Source organism: Phaethon aethereus (assembly GCF_964289735.1).
Source record: "Phaethon aethereus genome assembly, chromosome: 4".
Lineage (NCBI taxonomy): Eukaryota > Metazoa > Chordata > Aves > Phaethontiformes > Phaethontidae > Phaethon > Phaethon aethereus.
The window spans coordinates 23438478-23461345 of record NC_138578.1 but is presented as its reverse complement, the minus strand read 5'-3'; the positions used below and the strand labels follow the sequence as shown (position 1 = coordinate 23461345).

Genomic DNA, 22868 nt, shown 5'->3' with positions numbered 1-22868 from the left:
GATGCTGGCTTCACGCACAGAAGTGAGCATCGTTAGCTGCGAGCTGCAGCTACCCCTCCTGGTTCCGATCACAGAACTGTCAATTGACTTTGAAATCTCTTTTAAAAATCATGGGTATCTCTGAAGAAGATGAGTTTTGAAACTCCAGCATAGCCACCACAGCAGGCTTTCATGCATTCAGGTAGCAAAACTTCACCGTGCCTCCAGCACACTCCATCTGCGGTGCTGTAGTGTATTACAGGAACCTCTTTATGGCCGTTTACTTTTCATAAGTGTAACTCCTCAAGTTGCCAACTTACGAGCCAGACTGCAGCGTTATCTTCTTTTTGAGATAACAGCATTAGGACCTCCTAAAGGCCTGCGTGACAGAAACCATAGACCTATTTACTCCCGTTTCACAGGGAAGGACAAAGAAAGGACTCTGCCAAGCAAGAGTGCAAAGCAGCCTGCTGCAGTGATGAGGAAGCCAAGATGGACCACTCAAAATGAGCTTCTGCCACGGTGAGAACACAAGATTAGTTGCAGCCATTTTCCCAGGGGATTCTCCCTGACCCCTGACCTTCCGGGACAGGCTTTATGCCTAACTCTGCCTGTGTGGAGGGTGATGTGCAACACGTGGGGAGGGCAGGCCAACTCCCCGGCCTCCTCTCCTCCCCAGCATGGAGATTTTGAACCTGTGATCCCTTGCAGTGGCCACCATGGGTGACAGAGATGGAGGCTGGCACACTATGTTCATCTCATTACCCCTGCCAACGTCAGCCAGGATCAGTCCATCCTGCTTCCTCCTTCAGTCACAGAATCACAGAATCACAGAATCACTAGGTTGGAAAGGACCTTCAAGATCATCAAGTCCAACCATTAATCCAGCGCCACTGTGTCTCCTAAACCATGTCCTGAAGTGCCACATCCACACGTTTTTTGAACACTTCCAGAGATGGTGACTCCACCACATCCCTGGGCAGCCTGTTCCAATGCCTGACCACTCTCTCAGTGAAGAAATTTTTCCTAATATCCAATCTAAACCTCCCCTGGCGCAACTTGAGGCCATTTCCTCTTGTCCTATCGCTTTACTTGGGAGAAGAGACCAACACCCTCGTCGCCACAACCCCCTTTCAGGTAGTTGTAGAGAGCAATAAGGTCTCCCCTCAGCCTCCTCTTCTCCAGACTAAACAACCCCAGTTCCCTCAGCCACTCCTCATAAGACTTGTGCTCCAGACGCCTCACCAGCTTCGTTGCCCTTCTCTGGACACGCTCCAGCACCTCAACATCCTTCTTGTAGTGAGGGGCCCAAAACTGAACACAGTATTCAAGGTGCGTCCTCACCAGTGCCGAGTACAGGGGCACGATCACTTCCCTACTCCTGCTGGCCACACTATTCCTGAAGGACAAGTTGGCCTTCTTGGCCACCTGGGCACACTGCCGGCTCATGTTCAGCCGGTTGTCAACCAGCACCCCCAGGTCCCTTTCTGCTGGGCATCTCTCTAGCCACTCCTCCCCAAGCCTGTAGCGTTGCATGGGGTTGTTGTGGCCATAGTGCAGGACCCTGCACTTGGCCTTATTAAACCTCATACAGTTGGCCTCTGCCCATCGATCCGGCCTGTGCAGATCCCTCTGCAGAGCACTCCTACCCTCCAGCAGATCAACATTCCCATCCAACCTGGTGTCATCTGCAAACTTACTGAGGGAGCACTCGATCCCCTCATCCAGGTCATCTATAAAGATATTGAACAAGACCAGCCCCAGAACCGAGCCCTGGGGAACACCACTTGTGCCCGGCCGCCAGCCGGATTTAACACCGTTCACCACAACTCTCTGGGCTCGGCCATCCAGCCAGTTCCTCACCCAGTGAAGAGTAAACCTGTCTAAGCCACGAGCCGCCAGTTTCTCCAGGAGAATGCTGTGGGAGACGCTGTCAAAGGCTTTACTAAAGTCCAGGTAGACAACGTCCACAGCCTTTCCCTCATCCACTAGGCGGGTCACCTGGTCATAGAAGGAGATCAGGTTGGTCAAGCAGGACCTGCCTTTCATGAACCCATGCTGGCTGGGCCTGATCGCTTGGTTGTCCTGCAGATGCCCTGTGAGCACTCTCAAGACCAACCGCTCCATAATCTTCCCCAGTACAGAGGTCAGGCTGACAGGCCTGTAGTTCCCAGGATCCTCCTTGGGGCCTTTCTTGTAGACGGGCGTCACATTGGCAAGCCAGTCCATACTGGCAACCTGTCAAGCTATACCCTCTGCTAAACAAACCGCTCTGCTTTGGAGGAGGCCCACTTCAGACCAAGTTAGAATGAAGCTGTATTAAAACTGAATGATTTTCAGCACTAACTTCTGACTGAGAGGGACACTAAGTATGTCCAAGATGAAGTTTTGTGTTTTCTCCTCACAACGGATAAAACCATGTAGGGACAACTTCTGCACCATTCACATGCACCTGAAGGCACAGAAGGGCCATCTGAGTATCAATGGGAGCAGGGTTTAGTCCTTATGGGAGGAAAGTGGTTTCACACAGTACATTCTGCAAAACATTCCCGTTTTCTCCCCACCTTGACCTTGGCTGACAGAAGAGGCAGCAATGCTGCCAGTCCCAGCTTTGCCCTGGCTGGCATAGTCACCTGGGGTCTTTGGGAAAGAGAGGGACAGTCATTGAATGGACTAGGTCTGTCCACACTCTGAGCAGTGAGATACAAGTAGAGGACACACCATAGGGGACAAAGAAGCTGTCCCCACGTCACTGACAGGTAAGCAGTGCTATCTCAGGTTGAGCACCTACAGCATTCCTGGCCTGTAGCCCTCCCTGCCTCCATGCCCATCCCTCCCAACCATTGACAGCTCCCTGCAGCTCTGCTCCAGCACCCAACCACCCCCTCTGGCATCCCTGTCTGCTATCCCTGCAGGGATCCCCCCCATCATCAACTGCCACCCTGAGAGCTGCTCTCCTTAGATCTTGTGACACATCTGCCAGCCACATGAGGACTTCTGAGCTACCCTAGGTTGCCCAAAGGTGTATCTAACAACACACAGGGAAAGCACAAAGCATATCAGGATCAGGAAGGAAGGAGGAAGCAAGTGCAGAGGAGGTAGCTTGATGCAGGGAACTGAGTCCCTGCTTCCAAGACACAGCAAGGAAAGCTCAGCTCCTTTGTCTTAGCAAAGTATTGGCTTAGTGTGACCTCTGCATCTGCAATGCATCTGGGGAAGCACCAGGAACACAGAAAATGTGGTATTAAAAGGCTCTCCACCTAGCTTCACCACCGGGATTTCCAGCCCATCCCAGTGTAGAATGATGTTGGTCAAATCCTTCTGCTTCTGTTTGCCCTCTCATCCACTCAGCCTGCAAGATCATCGGGGCAGGTTACCGTCGTGGCATGTCTAGCACCGCAGGACCTGCAACTCCTCTGCGATGCAATTAAATTAAACAAAGTTGTGAGACAGCCTGGAGCTCCCAACCCAGCGTTCTGGGCAGGAGCAGGGCACGAATTTCTGTTACTGTGTTCACAAACACTCAGATTTTATAGTAAAGATTTTACTGTTGAAGTGTTGCTGGTGGTAGCTTATAAAAAGAGAAAATTAGGGAAATTTTTTGCTCTGTTGCTGCTATCCAGACCCTCACAAAGTTTTTCAGTGATCCGCAATAGCCTTTCTTCAAGGCAGCTGAAGGCTCCATTTCACCTTTGTACAGACAAAACATGAAATTGGTAAACCTGGATTGCCTTTTAGCTTGAGGGTAACACTTCAAAGCAGCTCAGGAGAAAACTGTGAAAAAGACCCGAGCAGTTTGTATGCCATTTCCAACCTGGATGTGTCTAGGACCCACTGCCCAAAGCAAGCAGGTACCTAAAGAAGTGAGATTTTCAGAGACGTCTAACTCCCAAACACTTCAAATCTCTACACATAGAGCCTGTACAACTTAGTCTCCTATATCCCTCATGAAATACAGATCATTCCTTTTCATTTTACCAACTCAAGTGTTGTAAGAAGCTTAACTCTTGTGTTAGCAACAATTCGTGTCTGACAAAAATTACTGCAGAATGTTTTTTTTTTCTCCGGTAAAGTCTGCGAAACCTACCAGTGCTGCATTAATACTGTGTCATTATCTGCAATACATAAAAAACATCCCTTAGACAAGAGAAAAGCCTTGGAAGAGCTTTAGCTCACAGGAAAATGGAGCTGCTAACTGGAAAACTGAGATTATATTCACTAGCTGTACAAGCAAATAACAGTCAAAGAAGGAATTGTTGGAAAACCTAGCCTAGCACAGCTTGAGACACTAGATCTAAAGTGCTTTCTCCAGATTTGGATAAATTCTTCCAATTCCTGGCAGTAAGGGATACAGCCCATTGAATTTAAACTATGTGACTCTGATCTCGCCATAGTTAACGGGAGACTTGTACTCCCAAAGAGCAACTTATCCCCTACAAGAACAGGTATTTAAGGTAGGTGAGGCTTCAACATTCCCTGAAGAAATACCTTTCTCTACTGACTGCAGAGGAAACCTGAATGATGGCTTAGGTGGGGGCTTCACTTTTAAAATACTTGAGGTTAAAAAGCCTATCTTTAGTGGTTGCATTATTCCTCTAACCTGTGAAATCTTACCTCACCTCCCTTGTGTTTCTTTGCAGCCTAGATGATGGATAGTGGATGGTCTACCAATCAGTATAAATACCTAATTCATTTTCTAATCTTAAAAAGTCCTGACTTTACCCTGGGGCAAAGACTTCTTAAGGTTAATTACACATCATGTAAAACTCTTTCAAAATCTTATGTAAGTTAAGTTAGATGTCTTTCAATCTCCCAGAGTACTTTCTCCTTAAACAACGAGAAAGGATTGTTCATTCATATTACCTTCTATATTCCTGCGACATTTCCGGAATACTTTTAAAAAAGTATTTAAGACATAAAATTAAAATAAGACATTTCCAATACTTTTTAAAAAAGTTGCTAAAATTAGCTACTTATCTCCTTGTTTAGATGCTTAAGGAATTTCAAAACCAATGCTCAGAAACCCCTTTCACACTGCCTATTCTTTTAAAACCCCAACATATACCTTTTTGACACAAGGTGACCGAACTGACAGAATATACACTCACAAACCAATACAGAGGCGCAGAAAATCTGCAACTTACATTACATGGTGCAAACCACTTTCATATATGTAGATTAGCAATACCCTGGATTGCTAAAGTCTTAATTTTTTTTGCAGCATGAAAAGGCAGGCAAGTATTTACCTTCACACACAGATTCAGCTAAAATGCTGCTGAACAGAGAAAGCCTGTTATCAAAAAGCAGCTATTCAGGTATCATTTAAAAAGAATAATGTCTGGGCTTCTTACATTTTGAAAAGATTTGTTTGATATTTAATGAAGTGTCATTTTTGAGCCACATGTAGAGTAAAATTGGGCCTTTAATAAAACCCTACATAACTAATCAACTTCAGGTGTTAACATTTTATTCAAACCTTTATGGTTTAACTTTACCTAACTCGAATTTATCACTCTTTTGACAATTCAAAGTATTTTCCCATTTCTCCAATAGCAGGAAAAGGCTCAGTAAGCACATGGACTCAGTTCTCGGTCCCCAAAATAACACAGTTTGGCTAGCAAGCAAAAATGCCAAAGTCAGTACACAGGACCTTTAGTAGCTGTTATGGGTGATGAAACCCAAATAAAAGTAGATGGATGATGTGCCCCCTCGAAAGCTGTGGAAATTCATTTTAATATGGCACAATAAAGCAGACAGACAGACATTTCCAGGAGGCAAGCATGAGAGACAAACAAAATAAAGCGTGCTATTGTGTCTCTCCGCTGCCTGCCAATATGAGGCAGTAAGGATGTTTGTTTTCTTTTCCTTTTTTTTTTTTTTTTAAATTTCAAGGATTAGAAAGAATTGATTTATCGAACTGCTGAAAATCTACAGGAAGGAGTTGGAAAGTCCAACACTCCCCTCATAAAGCAAACGGGTTCATTGCTAATTAGTGAAGGAGCATCTTCATGGTGAGAAAAATCAATTGCAAGCAATAAAAGAGTGCTTAAGGGATTTTGCCTTTGCATTTTGTGACAAAGTTACCACCTTGATGGCACAAAGCCAAATGTCTTCCTAACTGCCTTCCTTAGGCTGCTGGCATTCATCACATGGCTTTCCAAGCCATCATTTCCAGGTCTCATCTTCTGGCTCCTGCACTGTCTTTGACAGGAGGTGGCTAGTCCCCTGAAGACCTCTGTAACAATCTTGGGGGTCAGCGGGCGTGCCACAGCTTCATTTGCAGGAGAAACCCCTGGCTTTACATGCCTTGGAGATCTGTGAAGGTTAGGGTCCTATACCCCATAGGGGCATAAGGGAAACTTTATATAGATTGAAAGCCACTTCTGACTTCCAGTACTAGCTCTGAAAATTTTATCCAGACAAATGAGGCCAAACCTTCCGTGGCCCTACGTGATGCCCAAGCCCAGGATTTGGGGCAACCTATGCCTGACTTTTTCGGCCAAAGGCAAAGCATCATCCCTTTCCTCCCCAACTCAACTAGGGAAGTCATGGCCTGCTTTCTAAGTTTTATTCTTAATTATGCAATTGGAAAGAGCAATTCTGTTAAGCTCATCTCATTTTCTCTAAGTAATTAATTACCCTCAGAATTGCTTACCCCGTTTATTTCCTTCCTCCTAACTTTGCAAAGGCATGGCATGATAATTCAAACCACGCTGTTGTGTAACCACATATCTGATCATTTCCACACCATAGAGATGCAGCAAAGCCTTTAGACACATTTGTATTATCCAAATAGCACCAGCAGGGCTTGCTGACAAAATACTTAAAATGTATGGCCTTTTAAAACAATAATCATGATTTATGGGTTTACAGAAAGACCTTAGGTATTTAATATCTTACAGGGCACTCTCTCAAATCAATAACAGTGGATTGATTTTTTTTTTTTTTTTTTAAATTTGGAAAGGACAACACCTGTCAGTGGGAAGATTAGTGCTTTACCGTCACCATTCAACATTAACACAGCCATCACAAAAACCGGAGATAAACAAGCAAAACCCAAAGCCAAAACAGTCAGATATTAACCAAACCCTTCTGTGAAAAACTCAAACAGCAGCAGATTGCAACAAACAAAATCGGATGCTGCCATCAACATCACTGGGCAAAAAAGGGACACAGACAGAAGTGCAATCTCAGATGTTTTTTGAGCATCGGCAGGGTTTCTGCCTCCGAGGTGCTCACAAACTCTGCACTCTGGCAAAATATAAATGTGCCGTATCTTTTCTTTGTAAGAAGCTTGTAAATACTTCATTTTGTGCCAACTCCAAGTGATTTTTCTGGGTTTGCTTTAGGCTGCCTGTTCAAAGTTTGCTCATGCAGAGATGCAGATGAAGGCTATGTAGGAGCAGCACTGAGCTACCCAGGGGACTAGGAAGCATGGTGCTTTCTTACTCAGGATCCACAGAGATGCTAAACTGATCATCCAGCTTGTGAAGGCACGGTACTCCCTCTCAAGCCTGTATGAAAACACAACGATCATAGCCTGAGCTCCTGTACAAAGAAAGTGAGGCAGGCAGTTTCTAATGTCCAGCTCAGTACTCCGTGGCTGACATCTAAACTTTGCACAGAGGGAGGTTTTCCAAGGGAGAGAAAAAGCTATTCCTCATTTTCAGAAGTCACCAGATCATTTGGTCGTCCTTGGAAAACACTCCTGTCAAGTTTCCTGATGACAGAAAATGTGCTGTCTGCATGTCCCAAGCACAGTTAAAACACACACTTCATTTCTCATCTGAGTTTATCCATATCCAAACATTGGCTTGGGGGCTTTTTTTGCTCCTTAGGAACAGATTATCCTTTTCTGGAGCGGGAATCCAGGGATGATTGCTCTCCAAAAGGCAATCCTGGAGCTGCTGTGCTCTGAGCCTGCTGTCCCCAGAAGTCAGAGGAATCCAAAAACACTGTGTACAGCACAGCTGTCTGGGAAGGAGAGATTTTCAATGCCCAATTCTTGAATAGCCCACTCAGTTAATCTTTCTATTTTGTTACTAGGGCGGAAAATCTTAACAGAAAGCTCATTCTTCACAGGCACTGCTATTTTATTTAACATTTTAAGTTATAGGTAATGGCCACTCAGGATTTCAGATCATGTTTAACAGAGGTTCACTGTGGCTTCTGTAAGCATTTGCATTCACTAGCTTGTGTTTCAAACCCTTTGCACCTCGTCCTTTCCACCACGCACGCCAACCCACGCACCTCCTCAAAGCTGCATGGGTGCATGTAACCTCCTCTCCCCACCTGCTACTCCAAAGAAGGAGTCTGCATGTTGCCACAGACCCTCAGCCCTTACTTCACCAGGAACTGAGAATGCTGAAGATACAAGATCAGGACTTTTGCACCTAGATGCTGCGCTGGGCATACTCCCAAGAGCTGGACCTCTTCATTGTACCATGTCCTCGCTGTGCACTTGCAAGCAACCGCAAACCCAGAAGTAATGAAGGATTAAAGTGCTGCTGTTCCACAAGTAAAGTTCCCCAGGTGAACCCAATGCAATATTCAATTCCACTCCCTTTGGCACCATAAACTATTTTCAAGTTGTAGCATCTTATGATTAAACAAAAAAGATCTGGAAACAAATAGATGAGTTTAAATTGCAATAGAAAAAGATTAAATAATCCTTATTGTCTCCCTACTTTCACTTGTTTCTAAAATGGCTAGAATAAAGCACAAATTAATCTTCCTTTAGTAAAAGGATACCTGCTGCAAATGATTGTTCTGCGTCGGTAATGTAAGCTCTTCCTACTGAAGGAGAAATCCTGCATTTTCAAAAGTCTAACTCATTCCTCACTGCACCAAGCCCAGGATGTTTACTTTTTCTGCATTTCAATCAGCTGAGTAAATAATAGACTGGTAAATCTCTGTTCCTGCCAGCACAATACTGCTGTGTTAAATCAAGGATTTAATTTAAACATTTCCGTAGATGATTTTTGGAAGTCCTATTTAACCTTTGTTTTCAATTTTCTACCTTACTCTGAGGATTTTTTTATGACTTAAGAAAACGCGCAGGACTGAAACAACAAGCTAATCTGGGGGCTGGGATTAGTCATGTCTCCTTAAATAAAATACATGTGTTGAAGCAAGAAAATGAGCAGATAATCACTTACACCCATATAACATATGGGGAGAGTGGGTTATGTCAACAGTTTGTAAAGAAGGCATATTTTCAAAAGGGGCTTCTCAGTTTTGTGCCTGATGCTCCTCGCCCATCATCTCCCCCACCCTAGACCAGACTCCCTAAAAGAGCCCAGACTGGGCTTTGCAAGGTTTTATATAGTAATAACCAACGTTGAGTCTTTGCATTTGGCTCCTACTTTTGGCTTTTAGGTTGCACATTCTCTGATTTATTTTTGTAAGCCTGTGAGCAAGAGACTCCCATAGAAAAATAAAAACCATAAAAATAAAGGAGTACGGTGTGAGTCTTGTTTCAAGTCAGAAACTTGGAAAAACATATACTTTTTTATTTATCCATTAAAACAGGCTGTGTGCCTTTAGTCCTAAACCATTTGTAGCTCCCACAGCAGCCAGCGGGCTGAGGGGGGCTTGTTTTGATAATTTTGGGATTGATTTCTGAAGGTTGCAGTGCAGGACATTTCTGCATTATCCCTATTTATGGGATTTCAGCTTGTGTTCTTGTGAATCTGGCCACAATACCTAAAAACACTCTCTCCTCCATGTTTGGAATAAACACATTTTTTCCAGGGAATTTCAGGTTTTTGCTACAGTGCTTGTTCTGCTGTTGCAGAAGATGGGATGGGAGTGGGTTTCCACAAGAGGGAAGAAAGCTTCGACAAAACTACAGTGATTAATGCCAGGATTATACTGTCTCAAGGCCCCTAATTAATAGTGCCTCTTTAGCCACAAAAGGAGCTCCCAGCTAAGACTCTGGGTCTCTCTGTCTGAAAGAAAGTAAATTTCCAGGGTGACTTTCAGGTGGGCTTCTACTGCACTGGATGAGCTTTTCCAAGAAACCCATGACTACAGCTTGACACACTCCTCTTTGAAGAGGTCCCCATGAGTTGTGCTTTCTAAAGAGCATCCAGGTGACCTATGACACAAGCCAAGCTATAACCTGGCTAAACCAATAACACAATAAAATGGGACAAAAAGAGAAGTGACCTGACAAAGCCCTTTGCCTCCTGCCTTCTTTCTAAGTGGGCCTGCAACTGCGCTTGGGAGTTATGGCTGACGCATTGCCCTTCCAAAATAAATAAAATAAAATCTTGTTGCCACATACTGCAGCGCAGAAGAATGTCAGGAAGTCTGGGCTGTCTGGGGGAAATGCTAACAAACCTAACCGCAGCCAGGCAGCACCGGGGGGAGAGGAACTGGGCACCCATGGGAACTTCAAAGGGAAGGTCACGTCGGTAAGGAAGAGAAAGGATGGGTTCTAGTCTCTGCTAGGAGAAAGGAGGTTTCACCCTCTCCCCTCTGGCTACTTGGAGATACCCTGTGTAACTTCAGGCATGGCAGCTGCTCAGCCCTGTTGATGAATCCTTTCAATCTGCTTACAGGACTTGCCTTTTGTTAAGTAAATAACTGCTCTCCCCGCCTAATTTTCAACCAGTTTTCCATGTCAGTAACTAACGTGGCCCATATTGTGCACAGTAACAGCATACTGCAAAGACAGGACTTCAGATTTCAGTAGATATAGTGAAGAGCACATCTGGATTACCATGAGTGTAGCCCCTCTTTTTTTCCCTTTATTAATGTCATGATGACTCAAATAAGCAGTATTTAAACGGCTGCAGAACGAGCACTGTACTGTCACAAAACGCAAAGCATTTGGTGAGAAGGTTCATCTGAAACCCTCCATTTTGCAGAGAGAATGGGGGTTAAGAATCTGGAAACACATGGATGGTTTGTCATGCTGCAGCATCTGGCACAGATCAGATGAAAACCTCGTGTGCACGGACCACAAGCAGTCATACTACATGCCTTGACCACCTGGAAAGGATTTGACGGATGGAAAACTAAAGAACCATGCTGGAATAATTCACAAATAGATGTATTTTCCTTTGTCACATAAGGCTTCCTATAGGAACGTGCATATAAAAAGATTCAGTGTACTCCTGTCTCCAACAGTCTGAGACATTTCACACATCTAACATCTACCCGGCACAATGGAGAAGTGTGAAGGAGAGACTTCGAGCTGCTTGACTCCAGAAATCACTCCACATGGCAGCAACCTCCGGTAAAACAGCCTCACAGCTGCTCTGAAGTATTCCAGCTGGTAACACATCCTCGCGAGGAGCCATCTGCTAGCGAGAGTGCATCAATACCACATTGATACGCCTGTAGTCTCCACCTCACAGGATATAGATGCAAGCTTGAAAGATCTGTCTTCCTTGCAAGCTCGTAAGGGCTGGGGGAATCAATCCTCTGAAAACAATGCCTACCAAGGTACACTTGTTAACAGTGAATCAGCTTGTGCTCACGAGCAATTTCATGCACGCTTCCCATCCCACTTACATTCTCAGATGGGCCACGAGCAAGATGCGAGTGATGTGGGCAGAGCTACAAAAGACTAAATGATGCTCCTCACTGCCCATCTCTGCTCACCTATTTGCCGACAAGCTGTGAAGAGATGGAAGAACAATTGCCACAGTCCACCTCAAGCTCCCAGAAAGAGACATTGGAAAAGGCTGGGAAGGAAAACCCCCTCCTGCCTGTTGTTGGGCAGGAGCTACATGCACCACTCGAGAGGCAGCCATTTTGGTGGTCTTTCTGTGTCGCTTTCAGTTCTTTAAAAGGCAGAAGAGATCCCCACCCTGGGTGAATCCTTAAAATTTCTGTTTAAACGTATTGAAGGAAGAAGTCAAACTGAACTTTTCCAAAAGGTCCTAGGTAAAAGCGTGCTATTCTTGGTGATGGTACCTGTTGTGAAACAGGAGCTAGTCTGCCCTCCTGGCATCAGTGGCAGGCACAGAAACTCTTGCAGCTCCAAACAACACATCCCGTGTACCTCACATCTTCTCCTGGCTACATGCCTCAAAAGCAGGACTAGAGCACAAACCTCACTGTCTCAGCAGTTGCAACCCACTCGATCGGTACAGTACCAACCTCCCATACAGGGATAATGCTCTCAGCACAGAAGGAAGCACCCACATATGTGGCTACCCCACCTCCCTCCTGAAAGTGATGGGCTAAGCCAGAAAAGTTAACGTAGGTGAAAAATAAACCAACTCTGTACTCATCAAATCTCTTGCTGGGTAACCCCTGGGTAACCAGTGCTCCATCGTGGGAATGTCAGAGTCTCCCATGCTGGCACAATAATACAGGGACTGTTCCTGAAGGTTAAGGAAGTTTATTTTTACAACTTTGCACAGTGCCTACAAATCTTTCAGCCACACAGCATCTGGTTTAGGCACTGCCCTTTGAATGGCTTTTCTGTTGGTGCAATAATTAAAGGTATCCCAGGTGACACCTGATCCCTTATCAAGTTCATTAATTTAAGTGGTGTTATTTGCCTCTCTATTTTCTATACTTCATAATGTATTTCTAACCTTTAAAGTGACATAGGCAAGCACCAGATTGCAGGGGCGCTTATTAACAGCCTATTAAAATATTTTACGGCCTTTATTTTTATGTTGCCATAGGGAGTCAAGTATTTTGCTGTTGTTGAACAGGCTCAGGATTTATGTTGCGAGAGCTTCACCACAGCCTAACACAGAGCAGCGCTAGGAAATGAACTGGGAGAACAAACTCCCATTCAGCTCCATGTGTGTCATAAAGCTGTCACATGCAGATGGCAGCAAGGGGCCCTCCAATGCAGGCCCTTGGTTTGGTTTTTTTAATATAAACCGATAAGACAAGATGTAAGGCTCTGGGACCATACTGAGAGCCAGAGGAGGAAGTGTGCAACCTGAGAAACAGATCTGGGTGTCTCTCCTCCAACTGTATAGACCCATGGAGGTAAGCTCAGAAAGTATTCTCCTGGTCACCTGTGAAATAATGTCGTCTGTGGCTTTTTTATTCCAGAGCTGCTGTACCACATCCACATTTTGCAACTGAGTTAGAGTCAATGACTTTGGAAGAAGGCCATGATCTCACCTAGAAGACAACTACAATTTTACCTGGAACATGACCATGAACCTACCTACAAGTTTTCCAGAGATTGCAAGCCCCTCACATCCCTAGGAAAGCTCCTTCACAGGTGAAAAACTCTTGTTGAAAATCTGCACCTTCTGTTGCCCCTTCTCTGTTGAAAATCTGCACCTCCTCCTAACTCAAGCATATCCAATATTGAGACAACTCATGCCTTGGATTCAAAGACTTAACTGTGTCCTGCTTAGGTGTTCAGAAATTACAATCAAGTGCCTTCTGAAATTCTTGTTTCAATAAACTTCCTAGGGTGAGCTTGGGGTTTTCCTGAGTTTATATTATGTTTTGCTTATTTTTTCAAGCATAAAAAATGATTTGTAATGAAGCAACACATTTGGAAGGGTACCAGCAACATACTTAAAAGTATTTTAATTGCTTGTGTTTTCAAAACGTTTTAATGAAGTCAAATCAGGAATAGACACTCATCTGCCAAAGAACCTATAAAATATTTTACAATGACATTATAATTGACGTAACTGGTTGTATAAATTCCTGGCATTTTAAACAAAGATACTAGAGATTAGCACAAGCGAGAAACAAGTAGGCAATTATTATTTCTGCTTTAATTATAAGGGCTTTGGTTTGCTGGGTTGGTTTTTTTTCCCAGTTTTTAATTTAAATGTCATACTGCAAGGCTTTCTAGACAGATTTTCTGTGGGTAGCTTTAGAAAGACTGTTTTCAGCAAGCAATCCCGTAGCACTAATGCATGACCAGTAGTCATACTAATAAGTGTTGTTAAATGTACCATTCCTTTAATGCCTCATCCAAGACCAAATGAAAGACTATCACACTGGGATCAGTCCTGAACATCCAGGAGGGACTGCTCCTCCAATTTCATCTTATAGCTGGGCGATGGCAAGAGAAACAGAGCAGCCTGCCTGCAACCTGGGCAGAGACAGACACAGCGAATGAGCACCCTGTGAGTCCCTGAGCTCACTGGGGTCTCCTGCATTTGTATGGGCTCTTTCCTCCTAACCCTCAAAGAAGAAGCTGCACCTAAGAAACTAAAATTTCACCCAAAGGACCATACCAAGTCGTGGCACGCCAGTGACATTGCAAGACTTGCCTGCGGGGGAAGTTTTAAGTGGGGACTGACCTCGTTTAAATTAAAGACCCATCTGCGAGAGTGGCTCGCAGTGGTAAGAACAATAACCTTCCTGAGAACTGCCCTGCAACTGTGCAATTCTCTCATCTCCTAATGAACTTCCCTTGTGCCTCTTCTCCCGCTCCCACCACAGAAGAGAGCGGAGAGCAAACTTCCAGCCGTGTTGCACAATGCTCTCCTTTCCTGGGTGGGCAGCAAAGTGCTGACTCCCAGCAACTTCCTCCTTCTGAAGTTCACTAGATGGTTTTATTAATTAGTAGGCTCCCCATCTTATCATGCGCTGCACCTGAAATCCCACTTGTATTTTTGAAGCGAGTAATTAAAGCCAGAGGTAGTTGAATAAACAGGCACTGATGTAAACTAATACTCTATCAATATAATGAAGCAGCTTGCTAGACAGTAAGATGCCCAGACTCAGAAGTTAACTGTGTCCAAGGGCAAAACATGCCTTGGCTGGCAAACACACCTTCTGATGTGGGCACCCCCAGGTAAACCCTTGGTAACTTTGCTGAAACTAATCAGATTCTGGGCAGAATTTGGGTCATTAAATCTGTCAGGGGCCAAAACAAACAGAAAAGAAGTAAGGCTGCCACCCTCAGATCACAGAGTAATAGTAATGATCAACAATTTCAACACCTTCCCTGTAGAGACTGCAATATTTAGCTGGTAATTATCAGGCATGATTTCATTCTACATAGAGGGGCTGGGAGGTTACCTGCTTCAAGGTCAGCAAATGCAACTTTGCTTCCTTCATGCAAAATTTAATGGCAAATGCCACCACTGGCAAACAAATCTCAATCAAGACAGTGCTTTATCATCAGACACTTGTTGGTACTTATTAGAAACCACTCTGCAGTGCCGTAACACAAAATATTGCCCCTGGTTACCACTGCTGCCAGCAGAGTTGGTTTCCCTTGTATGCTCCTCAGAGAGGAATGGGGGCATAAACAGCAAAAGACAGAAACAGGCAGAGAAAGAAAAAAATCCCAATCACTTACTTGATATTGTCAAGACATCCAGATTCAGGTTTCAGTATGGCAGTATGATGAAACATTTTATAGAGAGCGATCCCAAGGAAGATGACATTAAGCTGCAATGGGGGGAAGGAAAAAAAAGGTGTTACATGACATGGCACAACATGATGGTGGGAAAGTCAGCTTCTTCTCTGTAACAGATGAGTTGCTGTAGGAAATTAGCTCGCACTACAGTTTTACAGTGACTGAGTCACAGAAAATTGCCAAGCATTTTGTGAGATGAGCTGGCCTGTAGACTGCAGGACCGGTGATGCCACAGCATTACCAAAGCTGTCGCGCTGCATGCGTTACTGATACGGGGCTGGTTCCAACATCAACTGCAGTGCTTCAAATGACATTCTGGAAAATTAAAAATATCTGCTGTAACAGCTCCTCTGTGTCTGAGAGGTGTACAGTCGTGAAAAGTCATTCCAAGCACCTTGCTCAGCTGGCCCCATTGTAATAAAGCAAAAAAAGCATCTTTTTGTATGAATAGATCTTTTAAATACGGTGCAACAGGGGAGATGGGCAAGGAAATCATGACTGCTGAAGATGCTTAGTACAATGCAAAGTTGAAAAATAAAAAGGAAAAAGAGTTTGATTTGTTCTGTAAAAGGTGTGATGGTGTTTCAATGCCTCGGTGTTAACAAGGCTGCCAATTCCTGGAACAGAGTTCCCTCAAAAGCCCAGACCAGGGTTTGAGACCTAATCAAAAAGGGAAGATACCTTTTTATGAATGAATTGCTTAAGGGGAAAAAAATCAACAGTTGTAGCTGGTGGCGTGGTCCCCTCCCTGATGTGGAAGGCTGCTGAAACAGCCCTCAGTTGCAGGAGAAGCAGGAGAAGCAGGGACAATGTCTGCATTGAAGTGAGAGCCCCTGGTTTGCTGTGTTAGCCAAACTGTAGTCTATTCAAAACAAAGGATGATTTATTTAAGCCATATTGTAGCAATTAAAGTATAAGAAAACTCCGGCTGCCTCTGAAGTTGGGTTCTCTACCTTGTTGCTGTGTTAGCTGATACGCTGGCAACGTGCTAACTGTGAAGTCACACGAGCTTCAGTTTCTGCTGCGGAGGAAAACCCCCCACCAAACTTCTCTTCCAGTTTGGACTTTATTTCATTCCCCCCTCCCCAGATTTCCCTTTTTTGCATGATCGATGCAAAGCTTCACTCTGGAATTCAAAAGCTGAGGAGTGGGGGTAGGGGGGCAGAGGGAAGCTATGAGGGGCATCAAAGTAAGAGTTTGGCACTTCTAAATGTCCAACAGTAGAAACCAAACTCTGCAAGCACCCACTCCAAAGCTTCCCGGCCCGTTTTGGCCTGCCAAGAGCCTCTCATAATGAGGGTCTAATTGTTTGTGCCAGGTGAGGTCAAAGAAGAACATGCCTTTCTCATATTAATCCGTGTAAATTAAAGATAAAGAGTAAAGGGACAGTAAAAGTTTTATTTCTTGACCTGAGAGATGGAGTAGTTAATTACGAGTTCTTACCATAATTATCAAGGTCGCTGGTCCTATAAAGCTCCAAATGAAGTAGGTGTCAAGTCGGAGCCAACATCTGTAATGAAACACAGGGGAGAGAAGGCATTCAAGGACTGCACCCAGGACATACATCAAGAGTGAGCGAGTGACAGAGAAGAATGTGAGCTGCAAAACACGCCGGTGGGAGACAGGAAATATTACATTGCTTGTTCATTTAAACGCTGAATTATGTGCCCGATTTCTGACAGCGCTATTGATGGAGTAAGATAATTACCTCTGGAGGAAGCAGGGAGAAAATGGCACAAGACCTAGTTGCTAAGCCTTTCTGCATCTTTTGGAAAAAATCCTTAAAACTGTGGGTTTTTTTAAGGAAGGGGTCCAATGAGCATCCATGGAGCTGCTGCTTTGCTTTAAGCTCCTCTTGCCTCTCTGGCTCTGATGCAGTCTAAGCTGTCTGTCAACTGTCAAGTGAGATGACATTTCTCCAGCAAGCAAATCAGAGCAAATTTGGTGCAAATAGGAAGCACAATTTGGAGGAAGCACAAACCTCACAAGAAGGCTGAGGTTTAATTAGGTTCAGAAACTTCCCCTTCAGAGCGTTTTATTTCCCTGAACCTCTGGAGTGTTTTGTTTCCACTAATGTTTTGAGGGTTGCATATGGTCTGCGCTATCACATGAAGCTGATTCATGGCCTAAAAGTAAATTATTAATCGCTTAATTTCAACTGCATTTAATACTCCCCACATTTTTTAAGGCCCCTGGGAAATTACATTTCCATTCCTAGTTCATTCCAGGCGACAGGAAGATAAAATGGAAGTGACTGGTTACAAGACAGAGGAATATAAATTCCAAGAAAGTTTTGCACGATGTTTAAAATAATAATATCTTGTGTTTGCAACGCTGCAAATCACAGCTCTGTTTATACACAGAGGACTAAGAATGCATAAAACCACTCTTATACTAAACATCCGATGGAATTTCATAATTAGGCAGGTGACAGGAACTGTATATATGAATTTATCATGGTGGAAGAGAAAGCAGTTCTCACAAATGACAACTCTAGTGCATGTGCTGAACATTTTTTCCCTTCCAATGGACTTTGCAACAGGCAGAAAGTTCTGTGCCAGCAGCCCAACAGAAGAGACCAGCAGGAGCCATCTGTGGAGAAAATAAAACATGTCCTGAACCTATTTGACTGGGAGAAGCCAAGATATGAATAAATTTAAAGTTGTAGATAAAGCTTCTCACTTCCATCCCTGACCATATAAATTTCAGGTCTCGTCAGTCTTGAAGATGTATCAATATATATATGGTCATACCGCTATTTATCACAAATTAAAATACCATCACTTCTGTGACCGCCACTCCTGAACTACCTCTGCAGCTGTTCATCCAAAATCTTCATGTGACAGCATAAAAATCTTAATGAGAGAGGCAAACAGAAGCTTTCAGAGTGATTGCAGGGAAATCGTGTTTCCTCTGCGGCTGCTGAAGTTCAAGGTGATTTAGATGCAGCTGGTAATGGAACAACACAAGTGACTAGAAACTGAGTCTGATTTCCTATAGGAAAAGGTTTATGCGATCATGACATCTGTGTATCACCCATAATAACATCTGAAATGTCGCCCAATTGCAACTCGATTTGACAGAGGAACAGAGGTTTCAAGGATAATGAAGTTCCTGTAAAAAGTCCTCCTCCCCACCCCTGAAAAGAGATGTCCACATAGCAGCAGCTCACACATTACATGGCATTTCAGACTTTATACCTACCCCATCCCATAGGAAAAAATGTAACTTGTGCTTATGCCTCAGCTGCCACGTATAAATCAGGGAATACGCAGCCCTACAACTCTTTTCTACTGATAATGAGAGTGCTAGAGTCTGAGAGAGGACTCAGAGGGTTGTGTTTGTTTTTCTTTTTAATTAAAACATTTTTAACTTTTTTTCCAGTTTAATATTCAAAACATCCCCCAGCCCCTGCTGCACAGGATTCAGGAGCACAGTATATTTTAATTGCCAAGCAACCTAGTTTTCCTTCAGCACAAAGAGCAAGCTGGCTCTTGGAAAGCCCAGGGAAGAGAAAAGACATAAACCCTCTCTTTATTCCTTAAAGCATGATGGCCAGCCGTATGGTCATATCTGACACAGCTGGTTTTGACTATATAGAGATTGGGACAGGGAGAAAATTGGTGAAAGCTGAAATACAGCACAAGGCAAAAACTGTGCCAGGCTGAGCAAAGAAGCACGAAGCAACTATTTTCCAGCCAGCCAAAGGATGAAATTTCCCATCCCTTTCCCGTAAAAAATCTGTCTCCTTGGTTGTGGAGTACAATTCAGTGACAAGATATGGATGCTGTAGATGGGAAACAGCTGAGGAGCCAGGTCTTGCCATCAGGATAAGTGAGGGACAGGCATGGAGCAAAAGAGTCCCCTTCCAACAACACACAGCTTCATCTAAGCAAGAGTACAGCTTGCAAAAATCAGAGAAGGCTTTTTTTTTGCCTCTCTGCATGCTTTAAAGAACATGATGTCATTTTTTATTTGTTTGAATAAAAAAATCACCTTTCTATGAAACCATGTATGACACTCAGTCTTGGGCGACTAAACATAAAGCTGCAGGACTGCCTCAAATCTGCAGAGGGAATTTAAAAAGATGGGTTTTTTTGCGGTCATCAGGAAAAGATGCAACTTTGAACCTGGTTAAGTCATGCCTCATTAAAAATGCAAATTAAGACCAAAACATCAAAACACGGGCATCCCGCCAATTGTGTTGAGGAACTGTAAATTGCTAATCAGACAAGTACCACACTGAGCTTTTCTTCCCTTAAAAGACAAAAACCCATACGCACAATGAGCGGCATAAATGAGCTCCTCGAAACAAGGAAGCAATCAGGCGACTCACTTCCCAAAGTTGCTAATCTTGGGCTGCTGAGTTACTTCTGACCCCCCATGCGCAGCTGTGCTGTGAACACCGACTTGCTGCATTGCAAGTTTAGACTCTGCTGCCATTAAGCAAACGAGCCGCTTCAGGGCACAGTACGAGGCAGAGCGGATTATCCGAAAGTCTGTGGATGCAGGGAATGCTGCTCAAAACCCCATTGCTTCTTCCAAGAGTCACACCAGTATATTCAGTGCTCATAACGAGCTCCGTGGTGCTGCTTTCCTTTACTTTTTAATTTCCTCCTTTTCCACAGTGACAAGTCGCTATATTCACCTAAAGCTTCTCCCAAGTAATAAAGACTACAAAGAGTTTACTCTATTTTCTGCATGAAGAGAAATCATATACTAAGCTACCCCTGGTGTGCATTAAATATAACCAATAAACAATCATTAGCTGCCATTGGACCATAAAATTTGAAGAGCCCTAAACATATCATGTTGTTCAAGGGAGTTCAGTGGTTTGTTTCACATGGCTATACAGCCTCCTTGTCTGGGTGCGGTAATGGGATATGTATGCACAAGACATGCCTTTCAAGAGTGCAATATAGATTCTGCTTAATGCAGTCCAGGGTCCAAATTGCTCATGCTTCCTCCTCCAAATACCTGGCACGAACGCTGAAAATAAAACAAGTTCAGTGGAGCCACCCAAGACAGACCGTATTGTTTAGAAGCTATTTTCTGAGCAACATTAACATGCATAAAATGTCAGCGGCTAGTTGATGGACTCGGAGGCTGTGTACATACACTGGGCTTTCGTTTTGCTTTCTGACAGCTGGATTGCTTACCATGTATATCCTGCTTTATAGCATACCAAAAGGGGGAAGAAGGGGGGGAAACAATAGAGAGATTCCTGTCATGATGAATTTGATCACCAGTGGATGAATATACCTACCAGTATGTTTTCTAAAATATATTGAACCATTCAAAGCATAGCTGCTTTCCTCTGAGATTTGTAAGAGGCGTCGATATGAAGCCCAGGACAGTATGGCAATATGGAATAGCTTCTTGCTGTCAATTTTGGATGGCCTGCTACTTGAGTAAGTCCTCTCAAAGGGAGGCTGCTAAAGTCTTAATGCAGCTTTTAATGAATTTTAGACATGAGCTATTTTCAAACACTAACAACAACTGCAAATGCTATTTTCCCTCTGCATTTCGCAGCACTTGCCCACCACAATGCCTGATATCAGATTCGGCCAGGAGATAGATGGATTTGGTTAACATGGAGGACAAGGCTGATGTAACTTTTAAAAACTGCAATCCCAGTATCTTCTTTTTTGCAGCAAAACTTGAGACATGGCCATTTAAGACTCAGCAGCTGAAGACTTCACCTGTAAGAAAAGGTCGCTTGGAAATTCATGTAAGCATCGGCAGAATCGCTTTGGCAACGTTGGGGGACCACACTGTCTGCAGTGGGGCTTCCTGCTTTTCACCTTTACTTCAGAAATTACAATGAGAACAAGGTGACAGGCAACATTTCTGATTTATTTGGGGGAAAGGGCCAAACATCGCTCAGTTTACTCACATGAATAGTCCCTGCTGGCCTGAATGGGATGATCTTTTAATGCAATCGCTACTCTGCTGCTTGGTTATAAAAGCAAATTAATCTCCTGATATGAGTGGTTTGAACTGCTCGTAAGCAAAAAAGTAGTAAAAGGAGAAGAATCAATTCCAATCCTTGGAATAATTAAGTGTAAGAGAATATCTTTACTGCGCAGCTACTAGGATGCCAATATGAATACTAGGACATGGGACGCTTTAGAAAATAACAAGCACCCAGTGATGAGCAAAGAAACAGAGAGATGAACAACTGCCTGTTCCTGGCTATGTAATCTGGGCATGTGTTAACAGGAGGGTTGGATTTAGAAAGGAAAATGAAATAAAGAAAACCTACATTGGGTGACTAAGCAAATCATTCTGAGATGTATGAATGGTGGCACCAAATGCCAGGCAAAAAACAAGTAACACTAACAGCTCCATAAGTCCTGCTTAAACAAATGCAATAAATAATGGAGGGAGGCAAGTAATGTATTCCAGAGGATGTTTTACAAAACCCAGCAAAGCCAAGCAACTTCTTGCAATCAAATTATGTATGCCTGGCATATAGTTCACTACAAATTCTAATCAGTTCTACCCTTCTAATAACATTATACAGAAAAATACATCATCATCCATCAACCAGATGGAGCATGATAGTTATACAAAACATATTGTATTTTTTTTATTTTCCACTATGAGAATGTGATAAAATTGTGCACTCTGGAATTAGAGATTATAAATAAATATTTTAGGCTCTGCAAATATCTGTAAATATTTATTTGCAAAATATTATATATACATGTTTAATCATTAAAAATGCTACTTTATGCTGTGGGAGGGAAGGAGAGAGATTTTACTGGCACAGACATAGGACTGCTGCCTCCTCAACATAAAGATAGCAAAGTTTTCTTGTTTGCCTCCAGCAAATTTAAGCCAAACTTCCTCTCTGTACCTTCCATGCCATGGAAATATTTGGGCACCCAAGGTCTGTTGGGAAAAGGCAGCATATCCCATGGAATATGTTTGCTTCACTGTGCTTCAGAAAGGTCCATATATTCATTTAATGGGAGCAGAAACATTTCAGCAACGCAAAACTGCCATGGTGCTTTATGGGAGCTGTGGTTAGGTGCCATATGTTCCTACTCTCTACAGCCAGCCTGGCATGTGGTACTATCTCCCACAACCTACACTGGTACTCAGGCTGTCCCTACAGAGCATCATGAGGGACTTCGCAAAGATGAGGGTGGATACAAATCGACTGCTGTCTCACATCCAAAGTGATACTCTGGGCTTGGGAATGTCCTTTTACTACAAGGGAACGAAGTCAGACATTTTCAGCACCCCACAGTTATAGAGCACTGTAAGAGAACACGGTGCTAGCTTTTATCACAAACTAGCTGCAGTACTGGGTTTTCTTGGTAGGTAGTCCAAAACATTGAGAGAAAAGTCAAAAGGATCGCCCTTGTGCTCCAAGCCCTGCAACGGTAATACTCCAGAAGTCACAGGGTGAACAGTGTGGAATGCGGCCACTAAAAAACCAGACTGGACTGTGAACTGGACCAGTGGGGGGACAGATGTGCAGGAGCATCTCAGCTGGCTTTCCAGGGAGTAAGACTCATGACCCTTCAGCTGTAACGTGTCTGAGGCTCAACATGCCCCA

At 43.7% G+C, this 22868-nt stretch overlaps 1 protein-coding gene across 13 annotated transcripts in view; it reads right to left on the bottom strand.

Annotated features, from left to right (window-relative positions):
- The window catches only part of ADGRL3 (adhesion G protein-coupled receptor L3), a gene marked incomplete at its 3' end in the record, with an annotated part of 334909 nt that overhangs the window by 35952 nt on the left and 276089 nt on the right, over positions 1–22868 (bottom strand). For all 13 annotated transcript variants that reach the window (XM_081999397.1, XM_081999403.1, XM_081999404.1 and 10 more), the window contains 2 exons: positions 16742–16808; positions 15239–15330 (listed from right to left, as the gene is read on the bottom strand). In XM_081999397.1, the coding sequence (XP_081855523.1) occupies positions 15239–15330; positions 16742–16808 (159 nt within the window). The remainder of the gene's footprint in view (positions 1–15238; positions 15331–16741; positions 16809–22868) is intronic.